Source organism: Carassius gibelio, chromosome B25, assembly GCF_023724105.1.
Source record: "Carassius gibelio isolate Cgi1373 ecotype wild population from Czech Republic chromosome B25, carGib1.2-hapl.c, whole genome shotgun sequence".
Taxonomy (NCBI): Eukaryota; Metazoa; Chordata; class Actinopteri; order Cypriniformes; family Cyprinidae; genus Carassius; species Carassius gibelio.
The window spans coordinates 8,811,022-8,837,143 of NC_068420.1; the positions used below are offsets into that span (position 1 = coordinate 8,811,022).

At 38.4% G+C, this 26,122-nt stretch overlaps 1 protein-coding gene across 14 annotated transcripts in view; it reads left to right on the forward strand.

The window, feature by feature from the left end:
* LOC128013719 (A-kinase anchor protein 13) overlaps positions 1–26,122 on the forward strand; it is an 87,015-nt gene that overhangs the window by 19,066 nt on the left and 41,827 nt on the right. For all 14 annotated transcript variants that reach the window (XM_052596886.1, XM_052596887.1, XM_052596873.1 and 11 more), the window contains exons 3-8: positions 5,375–5,528; positions 9,388–9,696; positions 14,711–14,894; positions 18,298–18,484; positions 18,754–21,094; positions 22,139–22,212. In XM_052596886.1, the coding sequence (XP_052452846.1) occupies positions 5,375–5,528; positions 9,388–9,696; positions 14,711–14,894; positions 18,298–18,484; positions 18,754–21,094; positions 22,139–22,212 (3,249 nt within the window). The remainder of the gene's footprint in view (positions 1–5,374; positions 5,529–9,387; positions 9,697–14,710; positions 14,895–18,297; positions 18,485–18,753; positions 21,095–22,138; positions 22,213–26,122) is intronic.

Here is a 26,122-nt window from a genome sequence, read left to right on the forward strand (position 1 = left end):
TAGGTTTCTAAATTTTAGGTATATGATGGCTACAAAAAAAAAGCTAGATTAATTTACAACTTCATTTTTATTAAGTTTCAAAATTTTAGCTAAATGGCAGCTACAGAAACAAAGAAATGCTAGATTAATTTTCTAAGTTTTAGCTACTTGACAGCTACAAAACAAACAAAAACTAGATACATTTTTAATTTTGATTTTTACGTTTTATCTAAATGACCGCTACAAATACTAATGACTGCTAGATTCATTTTCGGCTTAATTTTTGTTGGTAAGTTCCTAAGTTTAAGCTACTTGACAGCTACAAAAACTAACACAAGTTAAATAATTTTCTAGTTCAGTTTTATTGGTAGGTTTCTAAATTTTAGCTAAATGGCAGGTACAGAAACAAAGAAATTATAGAATAATTTTTGTAGGTTTTTCTTTTTCTTTTTTTTTTTTAGCTACTTGACAGCTACAAAAAAGAGCAAGATTACTTTTAGGGTTAATTTTTGTTGGTTTAAGCTACAAAAACTAACACAAGCTAAATTAATTTGTGTAGTTCTGTTTTATTGGTAGATTTGTAAATTGTAGCTACATGACAGCTGCAAAAACAAACATAAGCTAAATTCATTTCAAATTTAATTTCAGAAGTCAGAAAAACAAAGCTGGAGAGCCAACATCTTGTACTATCTTTAGTTTATAAGTTTTAACCACATTATGGCTACAAAAACAAACAAAAGCTATCCTCATTTTGTAGCAGTTTTTTTTCAGACACATTGTTTTTAATAATGGTGGCTTGAAGAAGGACAGAACTTTTGTATTACGAGTTAGCAGGTGTAGAGACTCTGTATTTTCATGGTTGTTGTAGAAGCTAATGTAAAGGAGCGCCCTCTGTTCAACACATGACGTGGGCTAATTTGCTCTCCTTAATTATAAACAGAGGAATGGCGGTTTTGGGTTTCTAAAGAAGCAAAGACATGTCATGAAACATAAGATGCACTTTGAAGTTTGCTTTTGCACTGAGACTTGGTCTAAACTTGTTCTGCTAAATTTGAGCTAAATGCAAGTAGCTAAAAGTTGCACGGTGGTCTCCAACTCCCACAGTTCTCTTAGACGAGGCAGCTTACCAAGTGTTGTTTTAAGCACAGGGCGAAAAGGCCATGCACACCTCCTTGGGCACATTGACTTGCGAGATCCTGAAATAGACCAACGAAGAACCAAAGTATCAACAGTACTTTGAGAACCCCATGAGCCCGCTTCAGGTGCCAAAAATGCTTCCTGACAAAATGGATCCTATATTCAGCTAAGCCAAAAGATTCTGAGCAAGATTAATTTGGATTCTGGGTATTTTAGATCTTTTGTTTTGAAAATCTACCAAGTATTAACACACATCAGCCTTATCTCCAGGCCTGTATGTGGCTTTAATGATTTGATGGATTGGAAAAATCAACCTTGAATCCTCAAAATCCTGTATGTTTATAAGACAAAGTGACCCAATAAACACAAAGACCATTATCTTTGAATCTGAATCTCCATGTCTTATGGACACAGTTGACACAGTCGCCAGGGTGGTCTTTGTTTCAGTTGTTTATGCTCTCGCCTTTGGCACTTATCCTGGTTCGGCACCTGCTATCCATATTGGGCCGCTGTAGTCTAAAAGTGGCCCATGACTGACTTTTGCGTGTTAGCAGTAAAAATAAAAGATATTTACATCCAAATAATTTTTTTTCTTGCTTCTAATACTGATCTAATGTCAGTAACACATTTCTAGTGGCCTACGTATGCGTCATCAATAAAGTGTGGGCTTGGTTAGCCTTGGGACGTTGCAGTCAGATTCCTAAGCTTTATGCATGTCGCTTAGATCAAAGGGTCACCATTACTGCTTCTCATGCAAGTTGGTAATATGACCTGGCCATAAAAAGCCCTTCCCACACCCAGGGATTCAACCAGTAAAGCCCCTTTCACACTGCCATTCCGGCAAATACAGGGGTAAAGTGTTCCTGTAATTGTTCCCTGGTCGCTAGATTTGGCACTTTCACACTGCCAGTGATGACCCGGTATATGTGCGTGCTTTCACACACAACCCTTGAAGATCCCGTAACGACACGTGACATCAGCGCGTGACGTGTAATGTACGAGTCGACAACGCTTGGCACGTTATACTTTCACTGAAGCAAGCAAACGATCTCTGCGTCAGCGCGGAAAGTGAGGAACTAACTGATCTCTGCTTCATTACAGTTTGCACATATGTTTTTGTCGCGAATGTTGATCTTCCTTCAAAACAGCCGGTAAAAAAGTCGCGCGATAACGCGCGTCATCACTTCGATACCGAATTAGATCTGGCTTTTGTTCACACAGCGCTCGTTCCGGATCGATTACCGCAATGTTACTATGTCCCCGACCCGGGTTCGATTCGGTAATCAATTCCGGGACGTGGTTGCTTTCACACAGAAGGCGACCAGGCAATGTTACGGGAATATTGCGGGTCCGACGTGCAGTGTGAAAGGGGCTTATGGAAACAAACTTTCTTGTGATGTAATTTGTGGCCTTAAAGTCTAGCTTTGCTTTTACACCTTCACCTGCTTCTGTAGTTGTCACCATAGCATCAGGAATAGGACATTGGGTGTGTGTTAACAAGTGTATAATGTTGGTAATGTAAGTTTAGAGAATAATGTTATTTTTGTTGGCAATATTTTTGTTCTTCATAGTTTGTCTTTGACTTTAAAAAGGATAGTTCACCCAAAAATGTAAATTCCGTAAACCCGTAAGACCTTTCTGTCACAGTGTCTCGTCTGTGTTTCCCTGGGTGTCCACTAGTGGTCTCACTTCCCCATTGTCACCCCACTGCAGGCACTACACTTCCCACAAGCCTTTGTCCCATTCATCACTGTCAATTGCACTACACTTTCTGCTGTCTCCACTTTCATAGTTTTCACCTGTCCATATAAACCAGCCTGTTTCATTCTGTTTCATGGAGTCCTTGTTTTCCGTCACCCGGCTTTCTCGTGTTCCCTTGTGTTTTTCTTGATTCTTGTTTCTTGTTTTGGACTGATTTATGGATATGACGTCTTGCCTGTTTTTTGGATTTGATTTTGGATTACCCCATTAAAACACTGCATTTGGATCTCTCGTTTCCTGTGTGCATTAGTGACACTTTCTTCATCTTCGGAACACAAATTATTTTTGAAAAAAAAAAAAAAAAAACTTTGCATTGACTTTGCACTGTGCATGGTCAGAAAGCTTTTGGATTTCATCAAAAATATCTTAATTTGTGTTCCAAAGATTAACAAAAGACTTATGGGCTTGGAATGACATTCATTTTTGGGTGAACTATTAATTTAACAACTCCTCTAATTAACTTTAATTTTTTTTTTTATAAATATATATTTTTGTATTATTTAAATTTGTATTATTTGTTAAAATAAATAATAATAAAAACAGTAATAGTAGCTGTAGTTAATAATAACAAAATTAACCCTAGAATACTTATTTATTTAGACAACAACAATAATAATAATAACCTCAGAATATTGAATTATGGATTATAATAATAATGATAATAATAATAATAACGACCCCAGTGAATGAAATGTAATTAGTTGTTTATTTTTTTATTATTTAATTTATAGGTGTTTGTCAAAAGAATAATACCAGCAAGAGTAATAAAACCAGAATAGTTAACTAAATTCATTTTATTTATTATTATTATATATTATGTTGCTTTTGTTACATTAAATCCTATTGAAATAAATTAGTATTTTAATAAAACTTTCAAACTTTAATTTACAGAATAAATTTATGTTAATTAATAAAATTGGTCTGATGTTGAATGGCAACTCATCAGATTTTAATATTACTGTGTACCTTAACTATAGAAATATCTTAAGATTTTTTTTTTTTTTCTCCAGACCTAGAGTGCACAGGAGTTAATCTCACTGTGAGGACTTGTCTCCGAATCACTCTGCGGCTGTGATCATCGTCAGCCAAAAAAAGCAGCTGACTGGCATTTGGCAAGGGCACCATGTGGCTTTTGCAGCCTGGCCAATGAAAACATCTCTCGCTAGGATGTCCCGCTGCTTGCGTCACGCTCTAAAGGCCCTCTGTGTCAGACAAAACTTTGTGGCTTAGAATAGTAGCTAGGTAAATGCAGTGTGGGAATGCTAGTTTGTTACTTTGGTTTAAGATAGTATAAACATTCCTTCTGCTTAGACAGCCCTGTCAAACTTATGTCAAGCCACTCTTTCTCTTGTTTATTTTGTATCTTATGGTGGTACTTCTCTCTCATTTTCACTCTAATAGTCACATTCTCATTCACAAGCATGCTATAAATAAGTGACGATATCTAAGACGGCGGATATACTTTCTTCTCGTCACGCCTGCTGATTTGTTTCTGGTGTCAAGTGTCGGTGACAGTATTATATACTGCTTGTACAGACAAACTGGGAGTTATATTCCAGGCCAAATGAACAGTTTAGTTTTATTTTATTTTTGTCTAGTTTGATTGTTGCTACTTGCTATCTATCTATCTATCTATCTATCTATCTATCTATCTATCTATCTATCTATCTATCTATCTATCTATCTATCTATCTATCTATCTATCATCTATCTATCTATCTATCTATCTATCTATCTATCTATCTATCCTTTTTTAATGTAACATCAAATAGGTCATTTAAATTGTTTGTCAATAAACATTTAGGTGAAATCTAATGACATTTATTTAAATAGGTTTCTTTGATGTTTGTTTTTTTCTTTTTTTTTCTGTTTTTTGTTTTGTATGTTGTTTTGTTGTTGTGGTTTGTTTTGTTTTTGGCGTTTTTGTTTGTTTTTGTCTTGCTTTGCTTTGTCTGTTCACATTCCAGCCAAAAGCAGGAGTTCATAACATATCCACAATTCTTTCAAGAGATATATTATAGTAGTTGTCTATGCCTTAGATTTGAAGTGACATTTAAAGTATGTCAAGAGTAAAAAACAGTTTCTCACATATACTTTTATGACCGTAAAGCTATAATTATGAGGGTGGGGAAAAGCTGATGACTGTTTTTTATTTCAGCATTTGTTGATATGTATATAGTCTTCGGTTCTGTCGCTGCTTTCTTTGTAATGTAATGCGTCTCTCTTAACGGACAGGTGTTGATGCCTCCCTGTTGTTTGAGGATCCAGTAATGATGATTTATACAAGTTAATTCTTTGCGTTGTGTAATTTTCTGCACCCACAGTTGATTAAACACTTTATCAGTCCTACTTTTAGTCTTTCGAGAGAAAGAGAAAGACTTCTTAGTCCTTGATTGTCGCACTTCCACCATAATTTAAAATGCAATGGGATTATTTTTAAATGTTTAAGCAATAATTCATTAAATGCTTTGTGATCTATTTTTTCTTTCTTATTCAGGGTGAGTGTCTATTGACTGTCCAGCTCTGTGAGGAAGAGTGTGTCGAGGATGAGGACGATGTAGAATTTTACCTGCTATTCGCCGGCTCCACCCAGAGGCACGTTTCCAGCACTTTGAAAGTCAGCCATGTCACGTTGCAAGCCGTGTGCCCAGGTCAGTATTTAAAACCCCAACGGTCACACAACACATTCCGCGTACAGTATTTTATCAGTGCTTGATAATTGTTAGCTTCTTCCTGGAACCAAACGCTCATTACCTGCAGAGAGCGACTCATTTACATTCCAGTCATGCCAGACCTGGTCCAGGCACTGCTTGGCACATTGTTGCTTTGCCCAATTATTCACCCACAAAATTGTCCCGGTTACCACAGGGCGACCTCTGTATTACTGCACTGAGCACATGCTTGAGCTGATTCAGATATTCCAGTGCTGCTTCTGAAGATTTATGGACAAGCAGTAACTATTAATGAACAGACACATTCTTGCTTTAATGGAGTAATATGTTGAAAGAGGTGGAAGAAAATATAACCAGAGTCTACAAATATATACACTTTTTTTTTTTTTATTGGTGCAAAAATAGACTTGTCTGGGGACAACGAGGGTGGATTGTTTTTCTGTTTAGTATAGTAAATATTTATAAACTATATATAAATATATAGTAACTTAGTAATATTTATAGTTTTTACCACATATTGTCCGAGGCCTAGTGGAAGAAGGTTTATAAAGGTTATTTAGTTTGTTTGATATGTTTAAATTGAATTTATTTTATTTGATTTTATTTTTCCAAAAGATAGTAGGGGAGGGTTTCTGTTTTTTTTTTTTGCCTTTTTGTTTTTGTTTGATTTGTTTTATTTATTTTTCATGTTTTTGTTTGAATATTTTAATTTAAAAAAAAAAAGGAAAATCATGACCTAAGAAATTTCATTTGAAGAATTTGTATTTTCATTTCATTTGACCCTGGGTAGTGGGGGATGGTTTCTTTTTCTGTTTGTGTTTGTCTTTTTTTGCTTCATTTATTGTTTGTTTGTTTAATTTATTTTTCATGTTTTTGTTTGTTTATATATTTAATTTGACTTTCAAAACAAAAAAAAGTAGTGGTCTAAGCAATATGTAAGAACTAGTAAGCATTCACATAGCAACAACCTAGAACGTACTACCAGCCGCTTAGTGATGCCCTAGCAACCAACTAGAACACCCTTAGCAACCGTCCATTAACAGGCACAATCCATTACTGTAATTAACTGAAGATTTATCTTGTAACCCATAATTTTGAGACATTTTTGCTTTTAGTGGAACCGGTAGCATTGCGATCTTATCTTGTTTTGCAAAGAAATAAGTCAAAAAATTCAGAGTCGAAAAAGGAACAAATTTCAACCGTAGCCCCCGAGCACTTCCACAGAGGGTCACAGTAGATACAGTGTTATGGAATCCAGCTGACACTTTTGGCACCAGTTTTGTAATCACTACTCTGACTGAGCACTTAAAAGCTTTTCAGCAATGCATTAAGAGTGTATGAAGAATGGCCCTACTATCGTCCGCCTCAGGTGCGCTGCTGTTGGCCCGCCAGGATACACTTTCAACCCTCTGTGTCTCTGCTGGAGGTTCATACTTTCGGTTAAATCCAAATGTTTGGCTGCTAAAAGGTCTTTATCGGCAAAACTGGCTCAATTGCTTTGAACCCAGATGGATGTCCCACTGAGATGTTTTGGACAAACCAATGTTTGTCAGTATGGATGTGTGGATCTACACATTGGGGGTTTTCTGCGTTGACTGAAAAGTCGCTCACTTAACAAACTCTGATTTTGCGACACTTGTCGTAGTGACTTCTCATAACTGTTGTAAAACAACACAGGCCTCCTGGCAGCCCTCACGGTGAAGTTCTAATGGTTTATGAATGTTGTTTTTATAGTATGTCTACATGTCTCTGGCTGTTTTCCTCTTGGAATTGAGTAGTGTTAAAGCAGGAACATTTCTCAGTAATTATATCTATCTCCACTCAACCATAGGCACTTAGTCTCCTTTTTGTCTGTTGATGTGTAGCTGCCAAAATATTAAGCTAGATCTTTTTATTTTTTTTAATCAGTTTGAAGATGATTTAAAGGAGACCTCCCTGTTTGATATGAGATGCATAGTTAGTTACCTTAGTCACAATTGATTTATAGTTGAGAAAGTTGTGGAAATGTTAGTGGGTGGTATAAATATTTTTTATAGTCTGAAAGCTGCACCAAAATATTTTGACTGGAATTTGAGTTTGAATTTTAAAGAGCTTCATACTCAGAATTGTGATCTTGCAGTGTACATTGAGCTGTGGTTCTCATGCTTGTAAAGCAAGTTGAAATCCGACTGTGTTCCCTGATTTTCCAATCATACATGCATACATACTAGAGCTGTAATCGGGCCATAAAAGTTAGGCCCGACAGGACCCGAGTCCGACAAGTACATTTTGATTGACAGCTTTTTAAAAGCCCGAACCCAGTGGTCTCAAACTCAATTCCTGAAGGGCCACAGCTCTGCAGAGTTTAGCTCCAACCAGCTCCAAATCACACCTGCTTGGAAGTTTCTAGTAATCCTGAAGACCTTGATTAGCTGGATCAGGTGTGTTTGATTAGGGTTGGAGCAAAACTGTGCAGAGCTGTGGCCCTCCAGGAATTGAGTTTGAGACCAATGCTCGAACCCGTTTACAGCCCGACATTATTCAAATGTGAGCACACTTACAGCTCTTTTGCCTTTTGTCAAGAATGAGTCATTTACACATGTTTTAACATAATTTATTCATAACTAACGTAGACTAGACCACTTGGAAGTTGGAATAAAGAAAGTCCTCTGTGACATCTTAACATCTCAGCACTAGACATAGGCAAATTTAGTCTATAAATAGACCAACGCACCAATAAAACAAGTCTTTTTTTTAACAAATTAAATTAAGATACATTTTAAATTAAGATGGGTATTTTGCAATTACGAAATTAAGATAAGGCTACGCCGGACATTTAATAAAAGAATAATGCTAACATTAGCGTAAAGACTCTTTCCACATTATGCATTTAAGACTCAATGAATATTTAGTTATCAATTGAAAAACCTTTACTCACAGAGATCAGGGCTAAGCCTAGGCTACATGTTTTTGTGGAGGAAAATGATTGAATCCACTGTAGATGACTTCAGTGCGTTCCTGCGCTCACTGATGGTGCGTAATTATTCATTCATTATTCTCATTATAAACATGGTCAAAACTTTTCCACACCTCAGACTTTGCTTTAGTTGCTGATGCAACCAAAACGTAATCGCCAGAGACAAGCCTCAGTTTCACCTACTCAGCATCCATTTTCGCATCTTTCTCGAGCTAATCGAAACACATCACATGACCTCTCGGTTACCTTGCAAACCCGAGCCTGCGTAAGATTATATAAATTAAGCCCGTACCCGACCGAACCCCATCGAGTCTCACGTCGGGTTCGGGCAAAGATCTTCAGCTCTAATACATACATGCATAAAATTAAATACTAACATTTTGTTTCCATCTATGTTGTGCTGAGAAATATACTAAGCTTTGTATTTATTTATTAACTTATTTATAAATAAATACATAAATATATATTTTTTGCTATCTATTTGGTTCCAAGGGGTATACCAAGCTTTATTTATTAAATTTTTTTTAGTAGTATATCTTGTGGACATCATCAAACTCGTAATTAAATTATTTATTTATTTATTTATTTTTTATCTGATTATTTACAAATAAATAGATGCATAAATAAAATTGTGCTGCTATCTATTTAGTGCCAAGGAATATCCCAAGCTTTATTTATTACATTTATACACTTTTATTTACAATAATTATTTTTCCATTTTTTTATTAAATATTTGTATTATTGAATTTTTCATTTATTTATAAAACATTTTATTTGTATTTATTAGTTTATCTTGTGGACATCAGCAAAATCACAAATGCATGACAAAAAATAATATCTTTCTGTCCAATGTCTTTTTTTTTTTTTTTTGTCTTCTTACAGCTCATGATTGCAGTGAAACTGTGCGGGTCACACTGTGCCAGGCCCGGCCCGGGGGCTCAGTGGACCCTGTGGCTGAGGAACGCTTCCAGTTCGTGCAGGACCTTGCCCTGGACATGGCTCAGTTCCTGGTGAATGCGGCTGGGAAGACAGAGGGAGCGTTACTTCTGGACGAGTGTCAGATCCCCCTGAAGGAGTGTGAGAGGTTGGATGATACTCTGGCTCTTGCTCTTAGACATCTGCCTCTACCGGCAGGCTGGAGCGTCCTGGGCACAAACTTGGACACGGACACTTGCACAGGCTTGGGAATTGGTGAGTAGGCAATGTTTTTGAGGTTTTCAAAGTACACAGTTATACTAAAACATTGGCTCCAGGAGGGCCAATGTCCTGCAGAGTTTAGCTGCAACATACTTGCCTTGGTTCAGGTGTGTTTAATTAGGCTTGGAGCTCAACTTTTCAGGACAGTGGTCCTGCAGGAGCAGGTTTGGATACCTCTGGACTAAAACAAGAAATATTGCATAGGGTAAAATCTCTGTTTATGAGACTACTTGTAGAGAGAGACGCGCACACAGGTTTACACACACACAACTTTCATCTCTCTCTCTCTCTCTCTCTCTCTGTCTCACTCTTACTAATTCAAATAAATGTGATCTTCACTGCATCTCTCTGTCTGATTTAAAGCAGGCCAAATGCTAACGAGCCTAAACTGACGAAAATGACCATAATTTGCACAATGGAAGAATTCTCTATTAGTCATATACAACCATTCAAACAAATTCAACCATTTTTTTTATTTGGCTATTCGTTGTGGGATAAATTTTTTTTTTGGTTTGGGCTTTAAATTTTACTTTATTTAAAGCCTAATATAAAAGTTTAAAGCCTGTACGGACTTCTACTTCTCTCTCATTCAAGTCTCATTCGCACCAGTTAAATAGTGCTTGTAATGCGCATTATTTTAGTCAGTCCTGCAGGTTTCGCTCTTACACCAAAAGCATCTGCACCACCACTTCCCTTTTTTTGTGGAGCGCAGAATGTCAAATAGCTTGTTAGCCACAAATACCTACATGAGTGAATAACTGTGCTAAAACATTCAAACACACACAAAATGATGTCAAAATGCCCTTCTTGGTGAGTATGCAGTTAAACAAAGTAAGTTTTGGAAAGTTAAATAGTTGAGAAAGAGAGTACATGTCAGGTGTGTAAAAGTATATAGGGTCCATGGAAAAACTTCTAAGGAACAGTTGTCCAATATTCCTGTTGCTGTCTGTCATGTTAAGAAAAGTCGATTTTAGTTTGTATATGCTGTCAATTATAGTTCTTAGTAAACAAAATCGGAACCGTTTTCTCAACACTTTTGCCATCCTGGTTGTCGCTTTGAAAGTGTCTTGTAAATGATTACTTATGACTTGAGCTTCCCGTCCTGCTCACTGATATCCATAGAGTTGTGAATGGTATTCGACAGAGGATCGGCAATCCTGTGGAAGACTTGGCCCATATTTCTTGGCCCATATTTCATAATTTCTGACTTAAGAGCAGAATTTTACTAACTTGCCTACTTGACCCACTCAGAATGGTCTCGTGACCCACCAGTTGACAAAAACGGATGTAAAATACAGTATATAATGTAAAATAATATATATTATATCCAAATAAATAAATTTGGTCTGAGTGAGTGTGAGAGACTTCTTTAAAAACATTTTAAAAATGTGATTCTTATAAGGGCCTAATATTTACTTATTGTTAGAAATATTTATCATTATACATTTTATCTAAAATATATGAAAATATTTATGATTTTCTTTAAATTTTATATAACGATGCATTTTATATATATATATTATTTTTTTCACAATAATGTATAATGCACTGTGTGACCATCTACATTGTCAAGTGTTTTCAGATGATTTGCATACAACAAACTTGCCAGCAGAAGTACAGTTGTATTGTGTCTGTTTGTTTTATTGTGTAACTGTCTATCAACCAGGAACTGAAAGGGGAACTGAAAATAAACTTTCGGTAGATGATTATAATATGCAACCTAAACAAAGCTAAACAAAAGATCGAAAAGATATCACATGAATACTAAAATACTGATTGCAGTCGTAAATGACCGAACGCCTTGGGAAGCCCCTGTTTTGTATATCATTCCTAGCTGTAATCCACGGTGCTGAAATATGAGCTTGTGTATATTAAGTGTGCTTGGATGAGTGTGTGGATCCGGCCGATGTGAGGATTCAAACAATTGCACAGTGAGGAATCATTCATCAGGGCAGCTGACGCGACAACAGATTCCCGGCTGTCATGTGACTCAAGCTTGTCCTCTAAATTAGGGACAATCTCTGTCCATGTAGGAGGTGTGGTGAGAGCTGGACCGTAGGCACAGAGAGATAAGGCCAACAAAGGCTAAACAGGCTCTGTGATGTCATAATAAGCACAGGCTTATCTTTTATAAACAGCCTTGGCCTTAAATAGCCAATTCAGTAAAACATCTAAAAGCTCAGTTACCTATTCATGCAAAGTTCAGCACTCTGAGTAAAAAGAGAAAAGACAATTGTAGGTTTTATCTGGTACCTGAGCACATGTTGGTATCGTTTTGTATTTCCCACAGATTTAGATCAAGTTGCTGTGGACCTTAGATGTAGTGTTTTCTTTAGATTTTGTCTTTAATAAGTACTCTATGGTTCTTATGCCGAATAACAAAACAAAAACAAAAAATTCCTAGAGTTGACCTGTCTGTTGAGGGAGAGGGCGAGCTGTGTAATGACTCCCCAAGCTCTGGCATTTGTTGCAGCTGGCGCTGGGCACCTGGACCGGCCCTGAAACTGGAGCAACCCGCGGGCATCTTGCCCAGTGCGTCAGTGAGCCTGTACTGCCAGCAGTCTTCCAAAAGAGAAATTAAGTGCTTTCTATTTACAAAAAAATTATATTTCCAATGTGGGAACTGGGAATGCCAACTGGGAATTTGCTGGTATTCGTACATGTTGCATGGCACATATAAGATGATATTCATGGAAAATGACTCATTGGATTCTTCTTTGGGATAGTTTACCCAGAATGTTGTTCCAAACCCGTAAAACGTTCTTTTATGCACAAAAGAAGATTGTAACAAAGTTCGTAGTACTGGGAAGAAGGAGAGGGGAACCAGCGGACATTTTATACAGAATTTAATAACAAAATAAACACAAACTGAATATAGCGCGACAGCCCCTCACGGCCGACTGAAAATCTAAAGGTCTGGTCCTGTTTCGTCCTTCACTTTTGTTACTCCTCCTTTTCATCCTTCCGGAGCTCCTCCATGGTTCTCGAGACCGGTGAGTGGTGCACGTGTCGCTCATTATCATTCACTCCACCGGCTTCGCTCCACTCCCATGGCCCTGCCTCACCGTCACAAAGATATTTTAGCTGCTTTTCTCCATACAGTGATACTCAGTAGGGACCAATTCAACATTGAACTTTTTTAGACAAAGAAACTGGCACATTTTTTATTTTTATTTTCTGTGTTTATTACTCCTGCGGGACACAAATAAATGCAGGCAGGTTTAGAAAACCACGAGGGTAAGTAAATGATGACAGAATTTTGGATGGGTGGTATAAATATGCCATACTGTATCCCCCTGCAGCGGAAGACTGGTTTCCCACTGAAGCTAAGCAGGGCTAAGCCTGGTCAGTACCTGAATGGGAGACCTCCTGGGAAAACTAGGTTGCTGTTGGAAGAGGTGTTAGTGAGGCCAGCAGGGGGTGGTCACCCTGAGGTCTGTGTGGGTCCTAATGCCCCAGTATAGTGACGGGGACACTATACTGTCAACAAGCACCGTCTTTCAGATGAGACATTAAACCGAGGTCTTGACTCTCTGTGGTCATTAAAAATCCCATGGCACTTCTCGTAAAGTGTAGTGGTGTAACCCCGGTGTCCTGGCCAAATTGCCCCTTGGCGTTTGTCAATCATGGCCTCCTAATAATCCCCAACCACTTGATTGGCTCTATCTCTCTCTCCTCTCCACCTGTAGCCGTTGTCCTGTGGCTGCCGTCGCTGGTGGTGGTTGAGGAGAGACCCCCACACATGATTGTAGAGCACTTTGGGTGTACAACAAATACACAATAAAGTGCTACATATATGCATCATTCATTAATTAATTAATTTAATTAATTAATTAATTAATTCATTCATTCATTCATTAATTCAAATATTTCTGGAATTTGAATATAATATATTTTTTAAAAGTGCTTTATTTTCTGTGCTGTGGCCTACTATTGTACATTGAGCCATAGCACACGTAAACAAATATAAATTAATAAACATATAAAATGAAATGCATTTTCGATATTTGTTTATTTATTTTAATCTATATTTGTTTTTTTTGTTCATTTGTTTTAGTGATGATTTTTTATGTTAATTTGTGGGCGTCAGCAAAATGTATTTAATAATTTATTAATAAAGTGTGCTAATAAAGTGTACTTCCAGTCCACTGTGTAATATACACACATTAAATAAAATTAAATAAAATTAATTAATGTTTAGAATGACCTGAGGGGGGAGATTTTTGTTTATTTGTTCTTATGGTTTTATAAATTTTTAGTTTATTTGTTAATTTGTGGATGTCAGCAAAATCTACTTAATTATTGTTATTAATAATAATAATAATAAAAAGAGCATGTTCATGGTTCTAATTCTAACATGGGTTTGGGATACAAGTTACTTGAGTCCAGTATTTTCAGTATAGTGTCATGTCCACTCTTGTGTTTCCAATCAGACTGTGTAGTGATCCTGATCTGCCGTTCTTTCCTGTGCCAGATCACTTCACCACAGCTTCAAATTGGTTGTTGGATCCTCAGTGGGCCGATTAACCGAGGGCAGTCTCATTCTCAGCCTCTCATTAACCAGCAAGACCAATCCTTCCTCTGTATCTGTTACTTTCACAGAGAGCCTCATTCAAGCTTCCTGAACTTTCTAAAACAGCACTCTGTAATCTGTCTTTAAGAAAAACGCCTTCAATTGCGTTCACTTCTTTCACTCAGGAAACCTCTCTGCCCGATTTTTTTCTGTCCTCGTTGTAAATCATCTATTGAAATTTTGTTTGCACAAGTTTGTCAGGAGATTCTGTTGACAGAGGTCGAGGGAATTGTGGGGGTGGGTCTAGTTCGAGGGCTTTGCCGGCTCTCATTGGTTCTGAAGTGGCAGGGGGCGGAGCTTAGAGCTTCAGAGCCCCTATGAAGCAGTCAGTGTGGCACTTTCCTGAAGCAGCATTATCAGAAATATGCATTAGATAATAGTGTTTTTTTAAAGGAAAAGGAAAGAGATTGAGCTAAACTATTTCTTTTCCTATAGAACCTGGACCACAAGACACACTTTTGCACTTTGCTGCAAAGCGTGGACTACGCAAGGTAGCACTATTTCTCCTCCAGCAACCTGGGGGAAAAGAGGCCCTCCGACTTCCCAACAAACAGGGTCGTACACCGGCCAGGGTCGCCCAGAAGAGAGGCCATACGCAGCTCCAGAAACTGCTGACGGAGTAAGTATGCAAGAAAATGATATAATTAACCAGAATTTTTGGTTCATTTTAAGCAACCCTCTTGATTCCATGGCCCACCATTGTTGAAAACAATAATATATTTCTGATACTTCTGCGATAATGACAATGTGGGTTATTTTGAGAGTTTGTATTTACACAAAGAGTGCCAATATATGTTTAAATAAATAATTATGTAGTCCTAATAAAATTATGTAATGTTGTTTAAATAGTATTCTTGCCTTGTTCTGTTTTAAAACTAATACAAACATAATAATACAGCCTTTGTCATTATGGTCCCTCTGCAAATCTTGATCTATGAAATCTGACCAGATTAATGTCAAGAAACAGACTGTTTTAAGCTGCAGACTTTATCAAACAGAACGGATGTTGTGACCTTTGAAATGCCTTAAACAAATACAGCTCTATCGTATTTGTTGCTCTCAAACATAAAAAGTTAAGTCACACTTGTAAAGGTAAAGCTGCAAATGTCATTATTTTTCAGATGTCCTATACCCCCCAACCCCCCCATCCCCCCCCCCCCCCCCCACTGGTCTTGCACTGGACAACCACACAGATCCGTTCAGGCAATGTTTGTTTTGGGCTGATATGGATTCCCAAAAAGAGCAAGAGTCAGATTTATAATAATAAAGCAATGATTTTATCATGTGAATGAGGCAAGATTTAGTGTTGTGTTCTGAAGAAAGGAGGATGTGGGGGAGATAAGAGCAAAGCACAAGGACAGGCCATGTGGCTCTGAGCTCTGTGTAAACAGTTAAAGCCACATAAGCTTTTTAAAGCAAGCCTTTGCAGTCTGCAACAGAAACCTGCTTCAAACCAGCAAGATCCTGTCTGCAGATTTACTTAGTAAAGTGGCATTACCTGTGCGTGTGTAACAGAGACATTTACTTTTTATCAGCTTCCTCCAGCCATTGCTCTTCACAGTCTATGGCTAGCAAACCTACGTGGGACAGATTCCATATGTTCCCCTACTTGACTATTCTAAAGCATGGCACCAAGGCAGTCTGTGTACTCCTCAGGGTTGAAAACTAAACACATGAGAGGGCTATGCATGTTTTGATCCCGTTTTTATATCTCTTTTTGAATTTAATTTGAGACATACCTGTGACCTCACATCTGTTAAATTAGGTTTGAATTCAATATATGAAAGTTAGGCTTAATAATTGTATTAATGCATGAGAGACGTGACACTCTTGGAACCATTTCCTGTTAGCGGTGTCACCCAGACTGATGTCTACCGGGTCACTGGATGCCCAGCTTTGGTAAAGCCAGTGAAATGTGATCACAGACAGAAGGATAGAGGAGAGACCAGAGCTAGTGTGTGATCTGTGCTCTTTGGATTCAAGGGTCTGTTATAGAAGGCCATTAAGTGTTTTGGTTTAGTGCCTCATTTAAAGCAAGTTTACTGAAGCATGGCACACCCTTAGATGTTGCCTCAAAGCTCATGATATGTTGTTAGTGGTTTCTTTAAAGGTCCCGTTCTTCGTGATCCCAGGTTTTAAACTTTAGTTAGTGTGTAATGTTTTTGTCAGAGTATAAATAATATCTGTAAACTTCTAAAGCTCAAAGTTCAATGCCAAGCGAGATATTTTATTTAACAGAATTCGCCTACAAAAAAACGACCCGTTTGGACTACATCCCTCTAGTTCCTGCAGTAATGACGTCACTAAAACAATAACCTCCGCCCACATGAATACACAAAAAGGGGGGCGTGGTCTTGTTGTGCTCCGACGGAGAAGAGGAAGAGTTACGATTTATGTTAAACTCAGTTCACGAAAATTATAATCCACATGTAAAACTATGTGCAGCACATTTTGCTGAGGACAGCTTCCTCAATCTCAATCAGTTGCCGGATTTGCACAAAGATAATCTTGAAAGATGGAGCAGTTAACTCTTTGTCTGGAGAAGGCATTGTTTATGGACCACAACCGGTAAATTTATTTTATTATTTAAGTAGGTGTGTTTAACAGTTTCTGTAACTTATTACACAAAGGGCAACGCTGTTTAGCTTTGTTAACTAGATGTTAGGGCTGTGCAAAAAAATCGAATGCGATTTTCATGCGCATCTCGTCAGTAAAAACGCTCCTGTGATTAGAAGTACATCATCTGCACATGCTCCTGCGCACTTGCTTCTCAAAACTAGTCCAATCGCGTTTCCAGGAGGGCAGCCTGCGCTCAGCTGCTGTCGAATCACAACACAGGAACTGCTGGCACAATCAGAACTTGTTACGTATTTCGGAAGGAGGGACTTTATAGAACAAGGAAGTCATCAGCCTGTTTTTATGACATTGAAAAATACTGTGTTTTTTTACATGTGAAACATGAACACGTTATATTGCACACTGTAAACACAATCCAAGCTTCAAAAAAGTGTGAAAAACGGGACCTTTAAGATATTTGTTCTTTTGTCATAACTTTCTATGTCATTAAAACATCTATGCATTGTGATCTGTTATTATACAGTAATTTACCTGCCTATTTAGTTTTCACCTTCAGAGTATAATGCATAAGATATAATTCATGATCAACACATTTTATGGGTTATCAAGTAAAAGTATTGTAATGTATTATAACTGGTTTTAATTATATATGAGTTTGTGTATGTATATGTAAATAAATCTAAATAACATTGTTATAATGTTAACATTTTAAGCTGTTATGTTGTGTAGAAGGCAAACAGCAGATATACATTAAGATTAATTCATAGTTTAGCCATAAACATCTTTTTACTTTGCACTCTTTACTTTACTCTTTTTTTTTTTTTTTGCTGTGAGTGATGTCACAGGGTTGCTATGGATACCTTTTGGATCTTAGATAGACAGCAGGTGAAAACAGCTCCTGTTGTTACCCATGTGTCAGAGCCCTAGGGACAATCTGAGCTACTTACATGCACAAAAACACAAACAGTTGCACATTTTCTCTTTTGAAAGCTTGAAGCGTTTTGGGGTTGACCAGGGTGATTCCACCTTTACCATTACTAAGATACATAATGTTCTGTTTTAAATCTATTTGCTGCTGCCACCGGGAACTTTAATTTCACCTTTTATTTAATCACGCTGTTTTTCTCTCCCCGCAAAAGAAAAAAAGCAGAACAGGTTTTTACACTAATGAGAGTGAGTGGTTTTCATATCTTTGTCTAAAGAAAGAATGAAATTCTTGTTGTCTGAGCTCATTGCAGCATTGTGCTGGATGTAAACCTGTTTTGAGTTTGGCTGTGTTGTTTAAATGAGTGAAAGATTTCACACTTGACATTGTGTTCAATGGGTAACCACAATCAGTATTGTGTATAACTTAAAATCCTCTGTAGGTGTGCTGGGTGTGGCCTTGCTGATTCAGTGCCTTGAGACTGGGCGTTCTCAAAGTTTGCTATGTTTGTGTTGGGCAGGGTTGATAACCTGCCTGAGTTGGAGACGAAAACGTCCAAGTGGCGTTACCCGGAAGGCAGGGTTCTGCGACACCACCCCAAGCTAAACACTTACACCCTGACGCTAGAGGATGTGCCAGGGAGTTCCCCACCTAACCTTCAGTTTGATGTGGAGGAGCTCCAACGCCTCATGCAGTCACATCAGAAGGTGAGTCAGTGATTTCGGAGTCCTCTATTTTCTTGCTCTGTCACTTTAAGATATTTCCAGCTGGGTACGATCAGCGCGGATTAGGACTCTGCAGGAGGTAGCTATCTGTGACTAAAGGAAGTCACTAAATGCAGATCACAAACTTGACTGTCTCTGTGCACACACCATTGCTCGGTTTCTCTCTGTGAATGTTTAATGTCAGTTTTAATGAGGGCTGTTTAAAGCGTGCTGCTTTATTTAATAGCTCTTTTTGAACTTTGTTTATTCAGGAAGATCCTCCGCCACAGCATAAGCCAGCACTGCTGATTCTTAACAGAAACTCGTGTGATAAAACAGATTGCCTAGCACCCAATTCTCTGGAGCCTGAGCATCAGGGACCCAACTCTGAACAAGAAGAAACCTGCAAATTGAACCACTCTGCCATTGAGGATGGATTGTGTATCCGTCAAAACGGCACAGGAGATCATGTCCAATTGCGGGGCGGGGAGGTGGAGCTTGACAAGCCAGCTGTAGGGGATACTGGGGAGGCGTCAGATAAGGCTGACTGTTCACAGCAGCGGGTAAAAGGCAATTCTGTGACTTTCAGTGCCCCTTCCTGTGGAAACCAGCGGGAGGAAGCTGATATAGAGCTCTGCATAATCAGTGCCAAACAGGGAGCTGCTTCACAGCCTGATAAAGGAGACCAAGAAGAGCAGGAGGCTTGCCAGAGGAGTTTAGAGACTGAAACAGACAGTAACTCTCAATCTGGAAACCTTGAGTCCCAAGACATGGGCCATACACAATCTCAGGGTCTCGTCCCTATGGAAACTAGTCAGCCCTCACAAAGAGAGGAAGAGAGTGAGGGGAGTACAGATCTTAGTTGGCAAGGGGACTTACCAGAGGAAAAGGAAGGGGAGACAAGTAGCAGAAGCCAGGAAATAGGTTTAAACTCTTCAGCACTTTCTTCCCATGATCCAGAGGAAAACGGTCAGCATGACGACAAGATTGAGCCTAAGCTGTCTACAGAATGTTTGGTGGGAACAGATGAAGTTAAATTGACTTTAATTCAAGTAAATTCTGAGGTTACCTCATCTGTACGAATAGACAAAACTGTTATTTCTGATGGCATTGACAAGACACATGGTAGCCTAGAGACAGAGACAGGAAATCCTATCGAAGGCAACACTGAGTCAGTTTCTGGTTTGGTCACAGATGACGCTAGCATAAAGCAGAACTCTGGATGTAGCATTTCAGAGGGTGATCCTCTGGAATTGTTAATTCTCCTGCCAAACATGGCACCAGGACCGGTGCATAAGGTTCGACGAGGGCTCTCGCCTGTTACTGAGACTTCCTATCATGAAGGTCCAGCTGTGGAGCCATTTTCTGAAAATACAGAACATTTTCAACAGCCACACCAAGTCACACAATCTTCAGATGTTGCATTAGAATGTCAGGAGATTTTGTCGAATGACACCGACTGTGACATCAGTGCAAAAACAGGGAATTCTGTTGGCATCACTGCAGAAATTTCGTCTTTCCAGATTGATGGGTCTCTACCTGATGGAAGCAAGGTGGAGGTAGCCCTAAAAGAGAGTATAAACAACCCTGAGGGGATCTTTGAAGAGCCAGAATCAGTTAAGGATATTGTTGTCTCAAAGTTGGATGACAAATCAAAATCTTCTGATGAATTTTCTTTGCCTGTTGATTCTGAAACCTTTATGGTAAGTGATTTACAACAGGATGTGTCTACAATACTGCCTTCTGAACATTGTGGAGCTGATATACTCGTAGGAACTCCTTTCAAAGAAGATTTATCTGAAACGTTTGTTCAGCCAGATTCTATACCCAAACTGGTTGTGCAGATTCCTGAGGAGTATTCTGGAGATACCACAAATGAAAATCAAATTTGTGAACCAGGGGAACCATCGGTTCTAGTGTCCACTTTGCAGGGGGAACCGGGATTTAAGGATGTTGATCCAGATGAACCTCTACAGGAAACGGAAATTGACTCTACTTCACAGGACACGATCAACGAGCTCCCTGATCCATCGGAAGTCACACACAATGATTGTCCTGAATCCAAATCACAGTTCCAGCTCCCTGAATCCTCCAAGGAGAGTGCAAACACACCATCAGAACCCACTGCTGAATGTGTGAATGACCTAGAGCTGTCTTGTGCCTCACTCCTAGCAGAGAGCCAAGGTGACAGACCTGTTGAGACACCCTTCACTGATGGAATAAAGATCTCTGCTGTAATTCCTGGTGGGAATGAATGTGTTGACACTACTACCGATATGTGTAAGACGACTGCTGTCTCAGGGGACAGCCCCTGCTCTCCCATAGACACCACGAGTGGTTCAGCTCTAGAAAGATCCTCCATGTCTGACCCACTCAATGCCTCATCCTCAACAGCTGAGGTCACTTCCCCTTTGGATATTAATAGTGGATTGCTCCAGGGTTTGGAACACACTTCCCCAGTGGATATAGACAATGGTTTGTCTGAGGAACGGCAGCCTTCAGAAACACCTGAAAGCCTGAATGGATTACATCAAGATATGCCTGATAGTTTGATGAAGCACAGTGAAACACTTCAGAAGTGTGCTGAGGAACCACAAGTTGAAAAAATGACAGGTAATGCATTTTTTTTATTATTCTAGCAGTGCTAACATAGCTAGTGTAAACAAGTATTTTATGGAGTTTAATGCTAAAAGATAATGCTACTTTTTACTGTCATCCTGTGTAACAGTTGTTTGAAAGTCTGAAACTTTGTCCTGCCACTAAATGAAGCGTCATGCCATTCCAGGCAGACTGTTTACAGCTAAAGCTAGTTTGTCATTAGCTTCATTGTATTCTGACACATGCGTGTGTATGTGTGTGTGTGTATGCATGAGAATACAATGATGTTTGCCTTAAAAACTATCTTCTATGGACATAACATTGAGTTATTCTTACTCCGGTCAATATTCCCATTTTGTCTGTAATGTTGTTTTTAGTAATGTTTAAGCCAAATTCTGCCATTGATCAGCGATTTAGGTTTCCATCTGGAAGGGAAAACCTTCTTTGTCATTCAGGTAACAGTGTTAATAGGGAGTGTTTGCAAATTATAGTGTGTATTAGCAGCACATTGTATCATGGCAGCTTGATGTCACCTCTGCCTCACATCATAGAATGAAATCAGTTGAAAGATTGTCTTGTGAACATTTCTTTTACAAGGTAGACGCCCAGCTCTCTTCCACATGTATGAGAGTTCAGCATTGTTCTACTAATAGCTGCTTACTGTATGTGTTTTATCACATTCACTGAGCCGCTGAGCTATGTTGGAAAGGAGGAAAAAGTAATTTCCTTTTATCATAACTATAGGTTTAATAACATATCTGAATGGTCTTATCATGATTTGTTAATCTGTAAGTAAACAAATAAAACCTGCGCCACTGAAATGTTCGCTCGTCAAACATGAATCAGCAGCGGAGTTAATGAATTACGTACTGCTTTTTGGAAGTTTCACTTAAAAGTCACGTATGTATTTTTCCTCGAAACTTATTTAAATGAAGCGATTTATTGTTTGTACATGCCTCATCGTCTACAGTAAGTTTGACAGAATGGCAACTGAAAAGTGCTTCAGCTTTTTTTCAGTTCCAAATTCTAAATGCCCTCTGTCTTGATTCCACTTCATAGATGATGGCACTTTAGCAGAAGATGCGGTGGACGGACACCAAGACTCCTCAGCAGACATAGCGAATTCCGAAGCGGTGAGTCTTCTCTGGCTATTATCCTCAAACTGCCATCCACTAAATAAATCATTAACATTTAGACCTCTTAGTATGATTCACTCATAGTTTGCTTCCAGCCACCCTGAATTCTCAGTAGCTAGGAGGGTGGTAGATTCCTGAAAGGCTCCACGGAGCAGAAATTCAGGGACGTTTTCAACCTGACCTTCTGTCGTAAATCCGATTTTTTTTTTTGCCTGGTTGCTGAAAGTGCCTCAGCGTTCTGACGCAGGTCTGAGTTACAAGTGTTGAACTGTGTCACACAAGGTCATACTGGCAGATATGGGAACACTGCCATCCTACAGCTCACACTGTGGTTTTGGATGTGTATGCTGTCCTTGTTCTCAAAGAAAAGATGACATCACCCTGAACACCTTTTTTTCCCAGTTGTGTGTCAGAGGGATGATATCATTGGCGAGAAAACAGAGGGAGGAAGGGAAGATGTGTTAGCTTGCGTGTATATGTGGGCCAGTAAGAGTGATAAAGTTTCTTATTAGAAAGAAATTCAGTTGTTGATTTTGTCATCTTTTTGTGGGAATCCATATTCTTTTGACTTTTTCCTGTGCCTAGCAGTTTGTTTTGGAGTACATGATAGGATCTAAAATTATTGTTGAGGATGTGAAAGATAAAGTTATAACTGGTACAGTATATAAAGGCCTATTCACACCAAAAATGATAACTATAATTGTAATGATAACTGCAGCTATGACGTTTTAATAATAATTATAATTCTTGAAAACGGGAAATGAGAATATGGAAGTCCACACCACAGCTATAACAATATCAGGGGAATAACTTTGAGATGTTTTTTTTTTTTTTCAACTGAATGATAAAAACTGGTCACAATTCACCCGACTTTAAAGAGCTTGGCATATAACAAAACTGCAGTGCATACAATAAAAAGAACACTTTCATCTGATGGTGTGGACACTATCACTATAGTTATCATTTTTTGTGTGGACGGGCCATAAAGAAATGGAAACTGTTTGCTAGCATGTTGCGACTAGTATCAATTGTTTTCATTGTGGTGCACTGAAGGATGAGTGATGAAATCTTTTTCTTTTACGTGATATTACTGTGACATAATGGGTTTTTATTCAGTCTTGTTTGTTTTCAAACCAATTAACAGAGAATGCTAAATCTCATGTTGTTAAACCAATAGCTAGCTTTAGCTGCATTCTTCCTGTTTAATTTGAATCTAGGTCCTATATGAACAACAGCAAAAAGTATATGAATTAGGCTACCCAATTATTGACTGTCTTATCTTTTTTTTTTACCCCCCTCTGACCTCTTTTGTGAAGTTAGTTTCTTGGGTCTCTGTTGCCTCTGGAATCAAGCTACATTTACACTTATCTGCTGTCTGGTATGCAGACTTGGAAGGCATCATGAGGTTGTGTAGCTACGTTGTCAGCATTTGAAAGAAATTACACTCTGGAACATTCTATCTTGAGAGACTCTTGAGATAAGAGCAGAGGCCACATTTACAGAGCATCCCAGTTTTGACTAGCATGCTAACTTTATCTTTGCTGGTCCAATATAAACCACTAGAACGCCAGGGACGTATTAGCAGTGCTTGCTAAAGCAGCATTACAAGTTGCTTGTTTTTTCCCCCCTTATATTTTAACTTTTGTTGTCATTCTGTCAGTTAATTTATGAAAATTGATTCTGAGGTTGCTTCATTCAATCTAATTTGTCATGCTAACAAATATTTAGTATTTTTCCACATCAGAAAAACTCAGCCTTCAAATATTTCTTACCTTTTGGAGGTAGTTGATAAACGAATTCCTCAATGCAGTTGCTTCCAACATAGGGCAGTGTGACATTTTTAGAAGAGGCTGAAGAGAGACGATTGTAATAATTAGCATGAGGGTATTCACTTTTTTAAAAACCTGGGCGAATGAATCATTGACAATAAAACCAGAAACATGCTTTATGAACATAAATGGATTCATTTTTGATTTAATACTATCTTTGAATGTTTTCCATCCTGCACTTATGATGGGTAATGGGGTGGTTTAGCTGTTTTAATTTAAGCTTATTATCTTGTGGCTTCTAGGGCGCTGTGGCTCCCCCTTGTGTTAGGATGAGATATAACACCTTCCAGATGTGCACAGAGCTGTAAAGTAGTCTACATACGTGTTATAGAATGGGACAAGGGCAAATAAGCATAGACTGTGGTCTCAATATGCCACTAGCAGCATGAGAGCTGCCTAATATCTCCTAACTTAGCCTTCTTCTTCACCTCTTTTCATCTGTCCTCATGCAGTAGGCCAGATGCATTGTGGGAATCCCTTTAAAGGAGTTCCTTTTTCACTAAACATCCAAACTAATAAACCACACAAGCCCGCCCCTGGGAAACCGAGACCTTAGCGCGCACACTCACAAACACGCACACAAATCCAACATCTAGTGTGTTGGAAAAAGGGACAAGGCTGCCTCTCAAGTGCTGGAATGTGAAGTGTAAGAATGGCGTGATGTTGTAGAAAAGCAAAGGGCTGGTGTTTGGTGGAGTGGGAGGGTTGAAGACACCACTGAGGCTGGTCTAGATCCACACACACTCCTTCCATTCATGCATCTGTTTGCTGGCTCCACCACTGATGGAAAATCCTTTCTCTTTTTTTCCCCTCTGTCCATCATCCTTTGTTTTGTTTTTGTCTCTTATTTCCAACGTTAGTTCTTCCAAAAAGTCATTTACTCGCCCTCATGTTGATCCAAACCCATACGGCTTTCTTCTGTGGAAAACAAAAAATAAATGTTATATTTTAGAAATTTATATTTTAGTGCTTGACACTCTTTTCAAAGCATTTTCACATAAACTTATTATAAAAGATGGCCGTATAACTATATTTGAACTATGTTTATGTCTTCTGACATTGTAAGATACCGTTTTATGGCTGACTGATTTTAAAGGTCAAACAAACCTCAGAAATGTGTGTTGTTGATCTTTTTGTGAAAAATTCACCTTTATCATACATTTAGAAAACAGACTTCCCTTTACTGCCAGCTTGATTACTTTGAGTTCGATAATTCAATCAGACTTGTGAATGAATCATTCAGACTAGTTTAGTGAATTGGATCAACTGATTCATTTAGAGACCTGACTCAAAGGAATGATTCATTCATGATTCGGACATCACTGCTTCTCTCATGAACCTCAGTATTTTTAATGACTAATGCCAAATTTCAGTTTATTATTCACATAAAGGTTAGCACATGACTTCAGAAACTCTCAACATTGCACTCAACTCATTTTACGATGCTTTTCTTTGTTTTTGTTTATTATGTTGGAAAGAGTTTCAAGATATTCATTTATTTCATAGAACAGACAAGAGGGTGAGTAAATAATGACAGAATGTTATATATTTTGGGTTCAACTATTCCTTTAAAATGTAAACTGTAGATTGGATGAGCGGTCTTGAGTGAAATGTAGGGATTACGTGCACTGGGATCCCCACAAAGGGCCCTTGTTTCTCTTATCCCCTCCTCCACTGGATAATCACACGCATGCATGCAAACACAGAGTAAAGATCAAATTGACTGCGTCAGGACATCTGAATATCTCTTTCTCCTAAGTACAAGTAAGGATCTTCATGCTAAACATGGAAAAGTGAATGAGACTTCAATTGAAGGTATTTTTGTGCACAAGGTGTGTCTGTGTGACAGTTTTGTGTGTTTTTGTATAAAATTATATATACCCACACCGTGACACCCTCATTATACTGTATGGTGGATGGAAACTCCCAAGCATGTGTGGAAAACAGTGCAATTCGCCACGCATTGGTTCAACAACAGGCTTGTCATAATGCTACCAGTTTTAAGTAATGCAATATTTTAATTTAGCATTTTTTTTATCGATTATATATTGTGCAGTGGTTACATAGTGGTTTTAATA